At 41.7% G+C, this 17,092-nt stretch overlaps 1 protein-coding gene across 1 annotated transcript in view; it reads right to left on the bottom strand.

The window, feature by feature from the left end:
* Positions 1–17,092, bottom strand: part of HHIPL1 (HHIP like 1) — a gene marked incomplete at its 3' end in the record, with an annotated part of 114,011 nt that overhangs the window by 16,115 nt on the left and 80,804 nt on the right. The window contains exons 11-16 of the mRNA XM_082242649.1: positions 14,552–14,633; positions 14,326–14,396; positions 13,091–13,177; positions 8,228–8,366; positions 5,074–5,184; positions 413–569 (exon numbers count right to left, since the gene is read on the bottom strand). Of these exons, the coding sequence (XP_082098775.1) occupies positions 413–569; positions 5,074–5,184; positions 8,228–8,366; positions 13,091–13,177; positions 14,326–14,396; positions 14,552–14,633 (647 nt within the window). The remainder of the gene's footprint in view (positions 1–412; positions 570–5,073; positions 5,185–8,227; positions 8,367–13,090; positions 13,178–14,325; positions 14,397–14,551; positions 14,634–17,092) is intronic.

Here is a 17,092-nt window from a genome sequence, read left to right as displayed (position 1 = left end):
GAAGAGAAAGTGGCCGCACACCAAAACGATAACTTGATAGTAATAAAGATTTATTTGTACAAATCTGGATACAAGGTACAACAGAATGGAATGGTAGACGCATTTCACAAGCACGCTGTTGGTCATGTGAAACGCGTCTACCATTTCTATTCTGTTGTACCTTGTATCCAGATTTGTACAAATAAATCTTTGCTACTATCAAGTTATCGTTTTGGTGTGCGGCCACTTTCTCTTCATGTTCCTGTATACTCTCCTGGCCAATACCTCTGCAGCTAAAGGAGGTAACAGTTGTTGGGGGACTGGTAAAAGTGCAGCTCAACCACAGGATTTTAACCCCCTACCACCACCAAACACAAATGTGAACAAGATCTTATCGCTTGTGATTTTTGCCTTCCATTTCCTGAACTTGTACCTGCTCCTTTGAGGATCTGCGTTAGGATGTCCATGGGAATGTCCTCTCCGTCTTCCATGGCCTTTTTTCTCCTCTCAATGCATTCTCTGCCAGTTTCCCTCAGCAGTCTGATACTTTCTCCAACCTCTTTCATGAACCCCTGCTTTCCAGGAGTGAACTGTGAAAACACATAATATATAAAAGGCTATGTAGAGGAAACATTCTTAGCCCTTTTGCTGCTAAAGCCATTTTTGCACAAATTTAGGCCCAAAGATGACTTAAAACCACCTCCAGCCCTCTGTCCCTACTGGGGTACGGGCCAACTGTTGTTTGGGTGTGTGGAAAGGAATGTGGCAGGCAGACTTGGAGTTCTTAACGGAACACAAGCACATTTGTAGTCCCTTGAAACTTCCTCCAAATCTCCAGATGAAAGCCTGCAACTCGACATAGCAATGCTTTGCAGGCTCGTATTAAAAAAAAAAAAAATATATATATATTTTTTTTATCCTGCAAATTTTTGTGCATTTATTCTTTTTTTCTAAAAGGTGGACTTATGGTCACCACACACAGGGCCGTGATAAGGGGTGGGCAGGAGGGGCGGCTGCCCTGGGCAAAGTGGTTTGTTGCAGGGATGGGGGCACCTTGACCCTAACCCTAGGAGAAGGGACCTTGTCCCGGCACTGACCACACCCATTACAATCTGAACACACAATCTCTGTACAATCAACTTTAGATCTTTAACCACTTAACGACTGCCCACCGCAGATTTACTGCGGCAGGCAGCCGCTCCTGAGCAAACCAACATAGTACTACACCGCTCGCTCAGGAGACTCTAGGAGGCGAGCGCGCGCCGCCAGCTCGTCAGCCGGGGAGCCAGTGCGTGTGACCGGCGGCTCTGATGGCCGCCGGTCACTCGCAATCTCCCGCAGCTGAGAGAGAAGGACAGACAGATGATGTAAACACAGCCGTCTGTCATTCCCCCTAAATTATCACAGAGGTTATGTGATCCTGCTATATAGGATCGCATGTCTCTGTGATGACTTCACAAGCCACGCCCCCTGACAGTTAGAATCACGCCCTTAGGGACACATTTAACCCCTTGATCACCCATACTGTTAACCCCTTCCCTGCCAGTGTCATTTTTACAGTAACAGTGCATATTTTTAGCACTGATTACTGTAGTAATGTCACTGGTACCCCCAAAAGTGTCAAAATTGTCAGTTAGGGGTCCGATCTGTCAGTCGCAATGTCGCAGTCCTGCAAAAAATCGCAGATCGCCGCCATTACTAGTAACAAAAAAAAAAACAATAAAAATGACAAATCTTTCCCGTAGTTAGTAAACGCAATAACTTTTGTGTAAACCAATCAAAATACGCTTATTGCGATTTTTTTTTACCAAAAATATGTAGCAGAAAACAAATTGGCCTGAAATTTTAAAAAATTTTGATTTTTACATTTTTTTTGAGAGAGAATTTCATATAAAAAAATGTGAAAAATATTGTTATTTTTTAAAAAATTGTCGCTATTTTTTTGTTTATAGCACAAAAAATAAAAATTGCACAGGTGATCAAATACCACCAAAAGAAAGCTCTATTTGTTGGAAAAAAAAGGACATCAATTTCGTTTGGGTACAGCGTCGCATGACCGCGCAATTGTCCGTTAAAGTCACACAGTCCCAAATCTCAAAATAGGGCCTGGTCTTTGAGCAGCCAAATCCTCTGGGGCTAAAGTGGTTAAACAATCCATTCAAATAGTATCTAATCAGGCAGGCCCCTACACTACTAAAGCTAACAAAAAAGTATAATAAGCGAACCAGATAGACGTCATCAGATACCACTTCCGGTTCACGTGTATTATATTCTGGAAGTGTCTGGAGCAGGCGTCACGTCTGGTGTGCAGTGTGGAGAAGCAGGAAAGTAAGCAGGACATACCTCCCAATCGTTTCAGTGGGAGGGGCTTAATGGGCATGGTTAAACAAAACACAGGCTTCGGGTATGTGCTAGGGGGGTCCCTTTGGGAGGTAGAGGACTTGTGCTGGAATGTAGGGTAGAGTTGGGGACAGAAATATACTGGGGGAGCGGTGCTTTGGGAGGGGACAATACTCTCCCCACAGTTTACACCTTTCAGCAAAAATATGCACCCCCCTGCAAAATCTGACACTAACCTGCATACTCGTCCTTTCCAGAACAAATTCTCTTCCCCAATTCCCCCCTCCCCACAAATACAGCTTCTGGTATAAATTCCCCCCCCCCCCCCCCAAAAAAAAAAAAATCATCCCGCAGCATAAAAATCTCCCCAATCTCTCCATTTATCACAATTTCTTGTATCCCCCACCTTCACCTAAATTCTGGAACAAATCCTCTCACCCCCCTAAATCCCCCCTCATAGCACAAATCCCTTCCCCCATATTACCCTCTCAGCACAAATCCTCAGCCTCATATACCCCCTTCTAGCAAAAATCCCCCCTCTGAGCACAAAAATTCCCCTAAATCTCCCCCTCCCAGCAAAACCCACCCTCATCTCAGCACAAATCATCACCCTCTTTCACCCCCTTCCAACACAAATCCCCCCTCTCAGCACAAAATGCCCCCAATATGCTTCCTTGCAGCATAAATCCCCCAAACCCCTTCTTCTTATACAGATTCTCTTACCTCCCCCCCCCCCATCATCCCCCACATCTTCCCCCTCCCAGCACAAATCCCCCCATATCCCCCATTTCAGCATAAATCCTCCCCAAATCCCTCCTTACTGTAGTAATGTCACTGGTCCCCACAAAAGTGTCAAAAATGTCAGTTAGTGGTCCGATCTGTGCACTGCAATGTCGCAGTCCCGCTAAAAATCGCAGATCGCCACCATTACTGGTAAAAACAAATAAATAAATAAAAATAACATAAATCTTTCTCCTGGTTTGTATACGCGATAACTTTTGCGCTAACCAATCAAAACACGCTTATTGCGATTTTTTTTTACCAAAAATATATACCGTAGCAGAATACAAATTGGCCTAAAAGGATGAAAAATGTTGATTTTTATTTTTTTTTTCTGGGGGATGTTACAGTATCACACAAGAGTGAGTACACCCCTCACATGTTTGTAAATATTTTATCATAGCTTTTCATGTGACAACAATGAAGAAATGACACTTTGCTACAATGTAAACCAATCATTCAGGAGAAAATGTAAGTGAAATGCTCATGAGCTGTAGTGGTTGTAGTACTTTTTGCACATTTGAGGGCATTTTACAGGCCATTTGAATGAATGTGCTTATAGGGGAGGATACCGCGTTCAACCAAGTATCATCCCTTCAAATTAAATATATATGTAAATATACAATGATTATATGTAAAAATAAATATAAATTATATAAACCCATAAAACCATATCAAGTGACTCATCAACGAATCAGTGCAAATATAAGTGAAATCGTGAATAAAGTGCTGTATTAAGGAAGTCTCTAGTGCAAAAAAGCCATATTCTATTTGCACTGATTCGTTGATGAGTCACTTGATATGGTTTTTTATAATTTATATATAATTTATTTTTACATAATTTATATAATTTATATATAATTAATTTTTACATATAATCATTGTGTATTTACATATATATTTAATTTGAAGGTATGATACTTGGTTCAGCGCGGTATCCTCCCCTATAAGTAGGGCTGGGCGATATGGCTGAAAACTGTATCACGATATCAGTGTTTCATATCGGTCGATATCGATAATTATTGATATTTTTTATTACCCATTTAAAATAAGGACCCTAGGGTGAGAATGCAGGGCGGCTGGCAAGGTACAGGAGAATGCAGAGTGACTGGCATGGTGCAGGAGAATGCAGGGTACTGGCATGGTGCAGGAGAATGCAGGGTACTGGCATGGTGCAGGAGAATGGAGGGTACTGGCATGGTGCAGGAGAATGCAGGGTACTGGCATGGTGCAGGAGAATGCAGGGTACTGGCATGGTGCAGGAGAATGCAGGGTACTGGCATGGTACAAGCGGATCCGGGGTTGTGGGTATACTACAGGAGATGCAGTGCTGTGGGCATGGTACAGGTAGACCATGCCCGCAGCACTGCATCCCTTGTAGTGTGCCCGCAGCCCTGCATAATGGCAGGTAGTGAAGCTGTTTCACTTACCTGTTCCAGAGGCGCCTTCATTTTAAAAATGGCGCCGCACGGCGCCGCCACGTCATTGCGCACGCGCCGCCACCGCTCCTGTAATTTCGGCTATTCTCGGCCTCTCCCGAGCGGCGGCGGCGCGTGCGCGGTGACATGAATGCGACGGGCAGCGCCATTTTTAAAGCTTAAACCCGTCGGAGCGGACTTTTCGTTTTATCGTTCAAAGTCTTTTATTGCTATCGAAAATGTCACTATCGCGATACATATCGGTATCGTTTTATCGCCCAGCCCTACCTATAAGCACAATTCACGTTTTTTCACGGTTTACGTTGCAGCTCACTTGTTGGGATTTTTCCACATACACAAACAATTTATTCTTTTAATTTGACATCCATAAGCGCAGGTTGTTTGGTGACTAACACCAAACTTTTTCCATGAAAAATGAATGAATGGACTGCTGAAACTCATCACATGAGAACAAAAGCTTTTCCGTGCCATCCATCAGTGTATAAAACTGACATTTTTCTCATTCACAAATAGTGAATTTTCAAATAATACAAACCCGTGTAAAAGGATTCCGAGTCTCCACCATTCCTTTCATGACCATTGAAACTGCGCGGGGAAATGGCGTCTGGTCATCGTGAAGGGTATTCAGCTCCATACCAAAAGCCACCTTAGGAAAATAAATGCAGACGTGTTTTAGATGCTGATATATGAAAAAACATCATAAAAGTCAACAAAGCTTATCAGTGAACCATAAGGCCTCATGCTCACTGGACTTTTCTGTCTAGGGGCGTCTGGTGTTTTTTTTTTTCTGGCCCTAAATGCCTGTGTGTCCATGCACATGTAGCACTGTCCCCGTAGGGCTTGCTGTGTACAGGCGGTCCCCGGGTTACAAACATCCGACTTACAAACAACTCCTACTTACAAACGGAGGGAGACAACAGGAAGTGAGAGGAAATCTCCCCCTAGGAAGGGAAATTCACCCCTGTAAGAGTTCTCAAGGGAAAAAGGTGTCTCCACTGAAGCTTCATCACCAATCCTTGTTTCCACAACAACCCAAATTTTTCTAAATCCAATTGTCATAGGGACAGAAAGTGAGTTGAAATCTTCTGAACAGGGGTACAGACAGCAAAATAAATGGTACAGGGGGTGTTAACCCTTCCCTATGCTATCCAAAAAACATAAAAAATATTCTTTTGGCTGGGGCTACACCTAAAACATGTATGTACCTGTCCTGACTTACAAACAAATTTGACTTAGGAACAAACCTACAGCCCCTATCTTGTTTGTAACCCAGGCACCGCCCATAGTGACTTCTTGGTGTGTGCTGTGCAGAGTTGTATAAAGTACTCGAAACCCATACTTGAGTAAAAGTACAAGTGCTCGATCAAAAAGTGACTTGAGTAGAAGTGGAAGTGCTCGATCAAAAAGTGACTTGAGTAGAAGTACTAAAGTATTCAACATTTTTTGTACTTAAGTATTGCAAGTCGTTTTTTAAAAAATTTTGCTACTCAAGTACTGAAAGTAAAAGTACAAGTACTGTGTTATGTAGTTATTAAAGAAAGAAGTCAAAAGTTTATTAAAGTTAAAGTTATTAAAGAAAGAAGTCAAAAGTCAAAAGTATACATGACATTATACACATTTTTTTGAGCTTCATGAAACCTGCCATCTACTGTTCTGACAGTGGTAATTTTTCTAATTGTAACGAGTAACTATGCAGCACAAAAAAAAAATTATTGGAGTAGAAGTATTGAAATCATTGAAAAAATGTAGTGAAGTAAAAGTGGAAGTAGGAGAAAAAAATTATACTCTAGGAAAGTACAGATACCGCCTTTCGGTACTTAAGTACAGTAGTGAAGTAGTTCTACTTAGTTACTATACATCTCTGGTGCTGTGTGATGACTTACTAAATAAACAGTCCAGGGGTTTTGGTTTTTATATTTATTGTGGAACTTGGACGGAAGAAGGGAATAGTGGGATACTCCAACTGGAGCTATTTACAGTTGATAAGGATAACTCTCACTTGGCCTCACCAGGTTATTTGTGGAAGCAGTCTCTTTGCTTAACCCATACTGCCACTGGTATGGAAGCATTAAGTCCTCTTGCTCTTTCTAGCAGTAGACTTGATGCAACTACATTATCTTCAGGACACTCTCTAGCATCCCCTTGACTGACACCCGTCCACTGACTCTTCTAGCAGAGGGGTTGGCCCTCTCAGGTCAGGCCCCACGACACAGATCTGTACTCACTGTAGGCAGAATCAGATCCTCTCCAATGTCTCCCTTCCAGTCTGCTTTGCAGGACATCCGGGTTCAGCTCCTCTCTGACTCATTAGGCCCTCGGGTCGATGTTGGAATATCCATTATTACGCAAAGATTGAAATATCACACACTATATTACCAAAAGTAATGGTAGGCTTGCCTTTACACGCACACGAACTTCAATGGCAACCCAGTCTTAGTCCGTAGGGTTCAATATTGAGTTGGTCCACCCTTTGCAGCTATAACAGCTTCAACTCTTCTGGGAAGGCTGTCCACAAGGTTTAGGAGTGTGTCTATGGGAGTGTTTGGCCATTCTTCCAGAAGCACATTTATGAGGTCAGGCACTGATGTTGGACAAGAAAGCCTGGTTTGCAGTCTCCGCTCTAATTCATCCCAAAAGGGTTCTATCGGTTGAGGTGCAAGCACGTCAAGTTCCTCCATCCCAAACTCTCTGAACCATGTCTTTATGGACCTTGCTTTGTGCACTGGTCCAAATCATTTGGTGGAGGGGGGATTATGGTGTGGGGTTGTTTTTCAGGGGTTTGGCTTGGCCCCCTTTAGTCCCAGTGATGGGAACTCTTAAGGCGTCAGTATACCAATACATTTTGGACAATTTCATGCTCCCATCTTTGTGGGAACAGTTTGGGGACGGCTCCTTCCTGTTCCAAAAGGACTGAGCACCAGTACACAAAGCAAGGTTCATAAAGACATGGATTAGCGAGTTTGAGGTGGAGGAATTTGACTGGCCTGACCTCAACCCGATAGAACACCTTTGGAATGAATTAGAGCGAAGACTGTGAGCCAGGCCTTCTCGTCCAACATCAGTGCCTGACCTCACAAATGCGCTTCTGGAAGAATAGTCAAACATTCCCATAGACATACTCCTAAACCTTGTGGACAGCCTTCCCAGAGGAGTTTAATCTGTTATAGCTGCAAAGGGTGGAACAACTCAATGTTGAACCCTACAGACCAAGACTGGGATGCCATTGGCTAAAAGTTAATGTACATGTAAAGGCAGGTGTCCCAATACTTTCGGTATTATAGCGTAGATGGACCCTAATCTGGTCCTAAGCTGCTATCTCTCTGATAGTGACAACAAAAGCACTTGTCAGACTGTAAACTTTTGGATGTGTTCGGAGGAGCACCTGGTACAAAAGGTTCATCTCACCTAAAGGTAAATTCTTGGATGTGTATGGAAATACCTCATTGAGGTATTGCAGAAAACTATACTGCATTTTGGCCACTAGATGGAGCTAATGATACAGGTATTAAACTCTTAGAAAACTTATAGTGACATTTCGTTCAGCTTATAAGAACGCTTCTCTTTTGTAAATAGACCTTTAGAGGCTAGATCATCAGTGTGCTGTTTTTCCTTTCACTGTCCAGTCATTTGATGGGGAGGGAGAAAGCCTGTAGGTACTTTCAGTAGAGAAAAAACAGATAGAGTATTACCTTGCCAATGACGTCCAGGGTGACTTTGTTGAGCATTTCATACATTCCAACTTGTTGTTTTCCATCTGCCTTCTCTGAGATTTTGTCCATCAGCTCTTCGGCCTTCTCATTGAAAGTCCCCATTAGTCCAATTAGGTAGCTGGAAAGAATTCCCAAAAATCTTTGTAATGCCATGTGCCCCAAAAGAAGACTTTATTTTGCTAAATTCACACCCATCCTAATCCCACTATGGAGCTCCATTCACATCTGAGCGTTTTGTGGCTCGAAGCTTGTACATGAGCTGCATTTTAGCTACAAGCTTCAGGTGTTTTTGGTCTCCAACAGACTTCAATGGAAATGCCCTGAAAAATGTGTGGAAAGCATGCCTATTACATGTGCTTTATCTCTAGTGATTCGATTTCCATTGGTTAAAAATATTTAAAATCAGGAACCCTTTCAGGCAAAAACATCTCCAAAAACACCCATACAAAAGCTCAAAAAAAAAAATAGTGACAGATGCTGGACCAGCGCTATTAAATCCACAGTGCGAGGGGAAAATTATAAAAATGAATGTAAACAATATATATAAAAGCAGATATAGAGAATCAAAAAATATTGATAAAAAAACACAATAATGATAAATGTTTCAGGTGTATATAGATACAAAGTCCACGGAGTAGAGTCTATGTAGAGATGGATGGCTGGGTGTCCGCCGGCTCTATCAGAGTTTGGAGGAGACTCTGTGCATGGTAGATAAATAAAAGAGAGAGAACAGAGCAGCGCCACCTGAGTGTAGTATTAAAACAATACTTTATTGGCATAAAAGGTAATGCACTCACATGAGTGATAGGAAAGCAGGCTGTCTACACCTCTCCTGCCTCCCCTGCAGTGGATCGGATGACTTGCAGTAAAGCCTGCTTTCCTATCACTCATGTGAGTGCATTACCTTTTATGCCAATAAAGTATTGTTTTAATACTACACTCAGGTGGTGCTGCTCTGTTCTCTCTCTTTTATTTATCAAAAAAAAAAAATCAGCTCATGTGAATGCAGCCTAAAGCCAATTTCACATTGCCGCACTGCGGTTTGGCCACAGTGCAGGGTACCTGTGGTTTTCCGTAGACCTTTTATTATGTCCTGCATTTTTGGTGCATTTGCTAAAAGCACTTCAAAAGTCACACATGCAGCATCGTTGGTGCACTTGTAGGCCCCATTCACATTTAGTGATTTAGAAATGCAGGCAAAATTGGCGCGATTCTGTCTACGGTTCCAAATTACATGGCAGTAGCTACAAATCATGCAATGCACATTTAGGTAGCTTTCATTCTAAATGGTATCCCAAATGCGGTGCGATTTTGCCGCGATTATTGCTTGGCCAAAGCCATGCTCCGAAATTTATAAAGGTTTTTACCATAAAAAAAAAAACACGTATATACAGTAAGTAAGTAGCAAGTGGCTTTAGGCACAGAAGTGTGACTGGGCTCCAAGCCAAAATGTCAAAATTGTAGTAAAAGAAAGTTGCAGTATGATATTTGACCACCAGATGGCAACATTAAACCCTTACATATTGATCCATGCAGTACAATACTTTTTAAAGGAAAATGTTGAAATAAAGTGTTAAACACAAAATTAAAAATGCAATATATTGCAGCTTACCAATCATTAGATGTGGTGGCTGCATTACTTTTCCTATTTTTTTAGGCTTTTTTTCCCCTCCTGGTGATTTGGCCACTAACAAATCTCCTGTATTATAGTGCCCCCACTCTGGGATGAAGAAGAAACGGAGACACCTTTGAAAGCAGCATTGTTTATCTTGTGGAAAGAGAGTATTAGATGGACTGCCAGATTTAGACACACTTACAAACTGAAGCCAAACTCAAGCTAACAGTTTATAAGCAGTTACAACAAACAGGTTTTTTACCTTTTGGGATACATAAATAAAAGCCTCCCTGAACTTCCAGTCTTCATAGAAAAGAGTTATGTTACAATGGACAGGGCTGTCTCCAGTCAGTCCATTAGCTTAGAAGGGAGGGAAGGATAACGTGAGTGTCTTGCCATCTTAGGCTAAGGGGCTGTGTGTTTCTATTGATGCACTCAGAGTAGGGACACAACTCTAGTCCAGTGTTTCTCAACTCCGGACCTCAGAGCACACTAATGCCCCATACACACGTGCAGATTATCTGCAGACTTTTGTCTGCAGACTTACCTTTTCTATGTAGTGCAAGGGCCTGCCGGATTGCATCCAAATTGAAAGTGTTTAGGTTTGACCTCATATTATATGGTTTTGGTAAATCTGCAGACAAAAGTCTGCAGATAATCTGCACGTGTGTATGGGGCATAACAGGCCAGATTTTAAGTATTACCTTGGGGAGATGCAGACTAGAATACTGCAATCACTGAGCAGCAAATGATATCACCTGTGATGTATTTCAGTTTTCTTGCAAACCTGGCCTGTTAGTGTGCGACCGAAGTTGAAAAAAAACTGCTCTAGTCCCTGCATGCAAGGATGGCTCCATAGGATGCTGCAAAAGAAAGGAGCCTCCCGGAAACAGGAAACCTGGGGCAGTGGTCATGGCACCAGCTTAAACTGGAACATAGAAAAGTAATAAAAGTTAACTAGAAAAAAAAGTTCGTCGAGACAAACTTTAAGTTGGCTTGAGAAAGCCTGACCAGAAAGTTTGAAAAGTTTAGATCGATCGATCGATAGATAGAAAAGGTTTGAAGATCGATAGATAGATAGATAAGGTTTGAAGATCGATTAGATAGATAGATAGATAGATAGATAGATAGATAGATAGATAGATAGATAGATAGATAGATAGATAGATAGAAAAGGTTTGAAATTTTTTTTACCGCCCCCCACCCGCGGTCTGTCTGTCTGCCTGTCTGGCTGGCTGCCTTGCGACAGCAATATAAGTCATCGGATTTGTTTTTGTTTTTTTTAAAGACAAGCTAAATAGAAAAAAAAAAAAAATTTACCGCCCCCACCCGCGGTCTGTCTGCCTGTCTGTCTGCCTTGCGACAGCAATAGAAGTCATCGGATTTGTTTTTGTTTTTTTAAATACAAGCTAAATAGAAAAAAAAAAAAAAAATTTTACCGCCCCCCACCCGCGGTCTGTCTGTCTGTCTGCCTGTCTGTCTGTCTGCCTTGCGACAGCAATATAAGTCATTGGATTTGTTTTTGTTTTTTTAAAGACAAGCTAAATAGAAAAAAAAAACAAAAAACAAAAAAAAAAATTTTTACCGCCCCCCACCCGCGGTCTGTCTGTCTGTCTGTCTGGCTGCCTTGCGACAGCAATAGAAGTCATCGGATTTGTTTTTGTTTTTTAAATACAAGCTAAATAGAAAAAACAAAACAAAAAAAAAATTTTTACCGCCCCCCCACCCGCGGTCTGTATGTCTGTCTGTCTGTCTGGCTGCCTTGCGACAGCAATATAAGTCATCAAATTTGTTTTTGTTTTTTTAAAGACAAGCTAAATAGAAAAAACAAAAAAACTAAAAAATTTTACCGCCCCCCACCCGCGGGGTCTGTCTGTCTGCCTTGCGACAGCAATATAAGTCATCAAATTTGTTTTTGTTTTTTTAAAGACAAGCTAAATAGAAAAAACAAAAAAAAAAAAAAAATTTTACCGCCCCCCACCCGCGGGGTCTGTCTGTCTGCCTTGCGACAGCAATAGAAGTCATCGGATTTGTTTTTGTTTTTTTAAAGACAAGCTAAATAGAAAAAACAAAAAAAAACAAACAAAAAAAATTTTACCGCCCCCCACCCACGGGGTCTGTCTGTCTGCCTGTCTGTCTGCCTTGCGACAGCAATATAAGTCATCGGATTTGTTTTTGTTTATTTAAAGACAAGCTAAATAGAAAAAAAAAAAAAAATTTTACCGCCCCCCACCCGCGGTCTGTCTGTCTGGCTGCCTTGCGACAGCAATATAAGTCATCGGATTTGTTTTTGTTTTTTTAAATACAAGCTAAATAGAAAAAAAATAAAAAAAATAAAAAATTTTACCGCCCCCCACCCGCGGTCTGTCTGTCTCTCTGTCTGGCTGCCTTGCGACAGCAATATAAGTCATCAAATTTGTTTTTTTAAAGACAAGCTAAATAGAAAAAAAAAAAAAATTTTACCGCCCCCACCCGCAGTCTGTCTGTCTGTCTGTCTGTCTGCCTTGTGACAGCAATAGAAGTCATCGAATTTGTTTTTGTTTTTTTAAAGACAAGCTAAATAGAAAAAAACAAAAAAAAAAAAATTTTACCGCCCCCCACCCGCGGTCTGTCTGTCTGTCTGTCTGCCTTGCGACAGCAATAGAAGTCATCGGATTTGTTTTTGTTTTTTTAAAGACAAGCATGATTATCAAAGTTACTAGCATGTTGATTGAGTCTAATGGGATTTGGAGCTTGGGTCATCTGAACATCCTGTCAATGAAAGTCTATGGGCATTTTTTGGGTTTTTAATTTTAATTTTTAGGAAAACCGTAACTCAAACCAGTCTAAAAAGATATAGCACACCGAGTCAGAACAGTATGAAGGTCTGTGCCGAGTTTGGAGTATGTAGCTTGAACGGTCTAGGAGGAGATAGTGTCCAAAAATTTACCGGCCAGAAAAATAATAATAAGAAGAAGAAGAATAATAATAAGTTTAAATACAATATCAGTAAGTTGGCTGTTCCAAGCCAACTTAATTAAGCCGCATACTCAGTAAGGGAATAAATCAGCTGCCGAAAGGCATGAAAATCACTTTAAGTATGGAGGAATTTATTTTTATTTTTTTTAGTTTTTGTCAAACAATGCCATGTATTTGGATCTCTTCCTCCAAAATCCTGTTGTCTGCCTGCTGTAAGATTTATATCAGGTTGCATCTTACTACAGATATCAACAGAAAGTTTTACTTACGTTCTGCTAAACGCTGGATCCATAATCCTTCTCTGCTTGTGCCAGTGACTGTAATCCATATCTGCCAGCAAACTGTTTCCCAGGAACCTGAGCCGGTCAATACAAAGGAGAAAAAACAAAACATATCAGGCTAAAATGACTGCACTCATGGCCGATTCAATAAAGAAGTAGATCCCTATTTACACCACACTGCATGTAGCAATACGTTATATGTGTAAATTGTTCTGAATAGCAAAACGTGCATCTGCTGCAATGCACCACTACACAGTACAATGCCAAGAGCAGGGTGTCCCATCAACTGCCAAAAAAGCAGCCTGGACAGATTTCTCCTTATGCAATAAATATTGGAAGTCTCATAACGGGAACACAGACAGTAATAAAAACCTATTAAAAGCATCTCTGCAGGCAGCATTTTTAAAAAACCCTTTAAGTCCAGCCTGGAGCGTCCCTTTAATAGGGTTTGTAAGCCCAGGTGGTGGGAATGATCAGCTGATCATGTGACCAGTGTGATTGGCTTTCACAGTAGTCACATTGTTGGGAACCGGTCCCGTCAACTCCTGATCATTAGTAGGGACGAAATCTGCTAAACAAATGCCTTAGGTGAGCGGCAAGAGGTTAAAGTGTACATCATGGTAAAATTAAAAAAAAAAAAAAAAAAAAAACATATTCGGTACATCTTTCTGATATACAGTAGGTACTTTTTACCATGTTTCTTCCCTTTAAAAATGCTGTAAAAACAAAAAAAAAAAACCCAGTTGATCTGTCAGAAATGCAGTGTTCTTCTGACTTCCTGTTCCACTGGAATCCCAAGCAGTGTTGTCAGCCCTGCCTACTGGAGTAAAGAACTGCTCCCATCCCCAAGTCTCTCTGTCCCAATCCACCTGCAAATACGGATTTATTTCATAGTAAAAATGTTGCTGTCTTGAATCTGCCCACACTGTATATAGGAAATAAGCTCTTGGGAGATGTAGTTCTGGGGGATCTGTCTATGTCAACAGGAACTGAGCTCCCAGCATCCTCAGCATGTGTACACCCCCCAGCTAATGCCTCTGCAACTAAAGGGGGCAGCAGTTAGGGGGTGGGGGACTGTAAAAGCATAGATCAATCACAGGATTTTACTACTCCCCCCAACCACTAGTGTGAACGAGCCTTTAGGATTAGTTAAAGGGGAATGGCCAAGGAGAAAACACAGGTGTCCAGTCCAATACAGATAGGAAAGTCAGCCAGACTCGTACCTCACTCCGAATAAGGTGGCGATACGTTTGTAAAAGTCATCTTTCGTGTATTTTGGTGACATCAGGAATTCCTAATAACAAATACATGAAACTAGAAATTAGACTGAAATCAGATTTCAATTCACAGTAGTTAGATCAGTGAAGGCTGAATATTTGATTGCTAGCTTGGTGTCACAGCACTTTACACATTACTCTAGTCAAACAAACCTATGTTGTGAGCACTCACCTTTACCCCTTCTGGAGTGATGACTAGTACCACCACCCTATGAAGACCATTGACACGCACTATTGGACCATACTTCTCCACCCTAGAAGTAAATTAGACCTATCAGAACAGGAATTTGTGTACCTCAAAGGAGACTTATTTAGACAGTTAAAGCTGAATTCCAGGTATGGATATTTTTGCATGGTTGTGTAGAGCTCACCCCCGGAGGGGCCGCTGTAGATTACCCTAGGTCTCCCTACCTAGTACAGAGGCTGCCAGTCACAAGCACCATTCCATGCACACTGACAATACATGCTCACAGGGCCGGTGCTACCACTAGGCGAACTAGGCTGCCGCCTAGGGCGCACTGCCACCTAGGGCGCAGCCATGGCCAGTGACACTTTCCTCTCTTGTCACCTCCTCATCCCCGGTGGATGTCACATCTAAAGGGGGGGCAGTGTATACAGGAAAGGGGTGTAGGGTTAAAGGGGGGGTGTAGGGTTTAATGGGGTGTAGCATTAAAGGGGGGCAGTGTGTGCAGGAAGGGGGTGTAGCACTAAAGGAGGGCAGCGTGTGCAGGAAGGGGGTGTAGCGTTAAAGGGGGGCAGTGCGTACAGGAAGGGAGGTGTAGGGTTAAAGGAGGGCAGGGTGTACAGGAAGGGGAGTATAGGGTTAAAGGGGGGGCATTATTTGCAGGAAGGGGAGCAACAAGTACAGTTTTTATTTTAGAGGGGGGGGGGGAGGGTGCAAGTAGCTGGTCTTGCCTAGGGTGCAAAATAGTGAAGCACTGGCCCTGCATGCTCAGTGTAGGGGATGTCTTTTTTTAGAATTTATTGCTGAAAAACTTGAAGCAGTAGAAGGGTCCAGGGGTTTATGATACTCCAAAATGATCAATAGGAGAACAAACTTCTAGCACTTATCCTTATAGCTGCAGGCACACATGAACGTCCCACAGAAGGTCTTACTAACACTGTTCCAGGCGCTGACTGCCACCCAGCTTCCTCAGTGAGGGAGATCCTTCTCCTGACCAGGACTTCAGAGCAGAGCTCTCCAGCAAATCCTTTTAATAATCTTCTACAGGCCCTCAACCCAACACCTGTCAAAACCCAAACTGCAATTCTTCAGCACACTCTAGCTGCCTCCCAGGGGCAGCAGCCCCAGGAGAATAGGAACCCTCATAGCAGAGGAAGAACCCCTCTGAAGAGTCCTCCCAAACACTTATCACCTCACCAGCCACCTTCTGGACACTCTCTTCAATGGATCGGCTGAGGAATGATAAAATACATGGATATTTGACTGCCCTATATTCTGGAAGCTTTTTCCCAGAAGCAGATAGGAAAATCAAATACCCATTTTAGGAAGCCATGACCAGACAGAAACAATAGATTACCAATCCACTGACTACAGTGCGGCCAAAAACAAAATTTAGCCCAACAACCTAACTAGAGGAGGGCTCTACCGTTGCTTTGAACCAGCTTTTAATTCTCGGAATGCCAACGGTGTAGCACTATGGTGGTGAGTCACGCAGCCATTCACACTCAAGCGTACTCTGACATGTTGTTTTTTCCTAATTTTATATAATATATTTTTATTATTTTTTTAAAAATACATTTATGCAAAAAAAAAGACAGAATTCAAAGCTATTAGACAATTCATCCCAACATCTGACCTCTATAGAAAGTCAAGCTATATTATATAAGGTTCATGTCCTCGCTTCAGATTATCGCTACAATATCAGTAGTGATGCACTTTGCTGAAAAAAAAAACCAAAAAAAAATATTTAAAAAACTGCTACATTTCCAGGATATTAATGATAAAAGACATAGTCTAATTGTTGGGTTATTGGAACCCAATTGTTCATAAATGTTCATAGATACTCTCTCTGCCCATAAAGGTCTGTTAATGGCAAAGAAATAAAAAACAGACGGTTCATCACCAAAAGGCAATGACTCCCATGATGGAATACAGATTGGGCGCACCTTTAGATTTAATCTGTGGAGAGTAATGAAGCCATGCGGCTCATATTTTTGGAATTTACTTCTTAAATCTATGATGCCAACTTTCTGCCTCCATAATCCCATCCACCTCTAGCCTCCAAGCACAATACTATTCTTATATGCTTTGACTGAGACTGGGGTGGTATGGAATAATATTTGGAGAGGGTCTTTACTAAGTGGAAAGGAATATATTTTATTTACCCATATTAAAATGATATTAAAATATAATGCCAATATTTCTGAATCTTTGGGCAGTGTGACCATACATGCACGTTCCTGGTTGAGCATAACCTCTCTAATAATTGGGTTGAAGCCCTGTTAACATACATGCCAATTTAACAGGAGTTCAATACCATCTAGGAATAAATGTATAACGTGACTCTTAGGCTCCTTGCACACTGGGGCTTAAAAAAATTCCAGTTCCCTTGACACAAAGTTTAGACGAGTTTAGGAGAATTTTTTTTTTTTTCTGCCAGAAAACTTCAATCAGAAATGCAAACCAGAAGGGTTTTTTTTTTTCCTGCCTCTAAATATTGAGGTCAAAATATGCCTGTAATTGTCCTAA

This window comes from Pelophylax lessonae, assembly GCF_965119305.1.
Source record: "Pelophylax lessonae genome assembly, chromosome: 13".
Lineage (NCBI taxonomy): Eukaryota > Metazoa > Chordata > Amphibia > Anura > Ranidae > Pelophylax > Pelophylax lessonae.
Note: the sequence above shows the minus strand (reverse complement) of the source record. Positions and strands in the feature narration are given on the sequence as shown.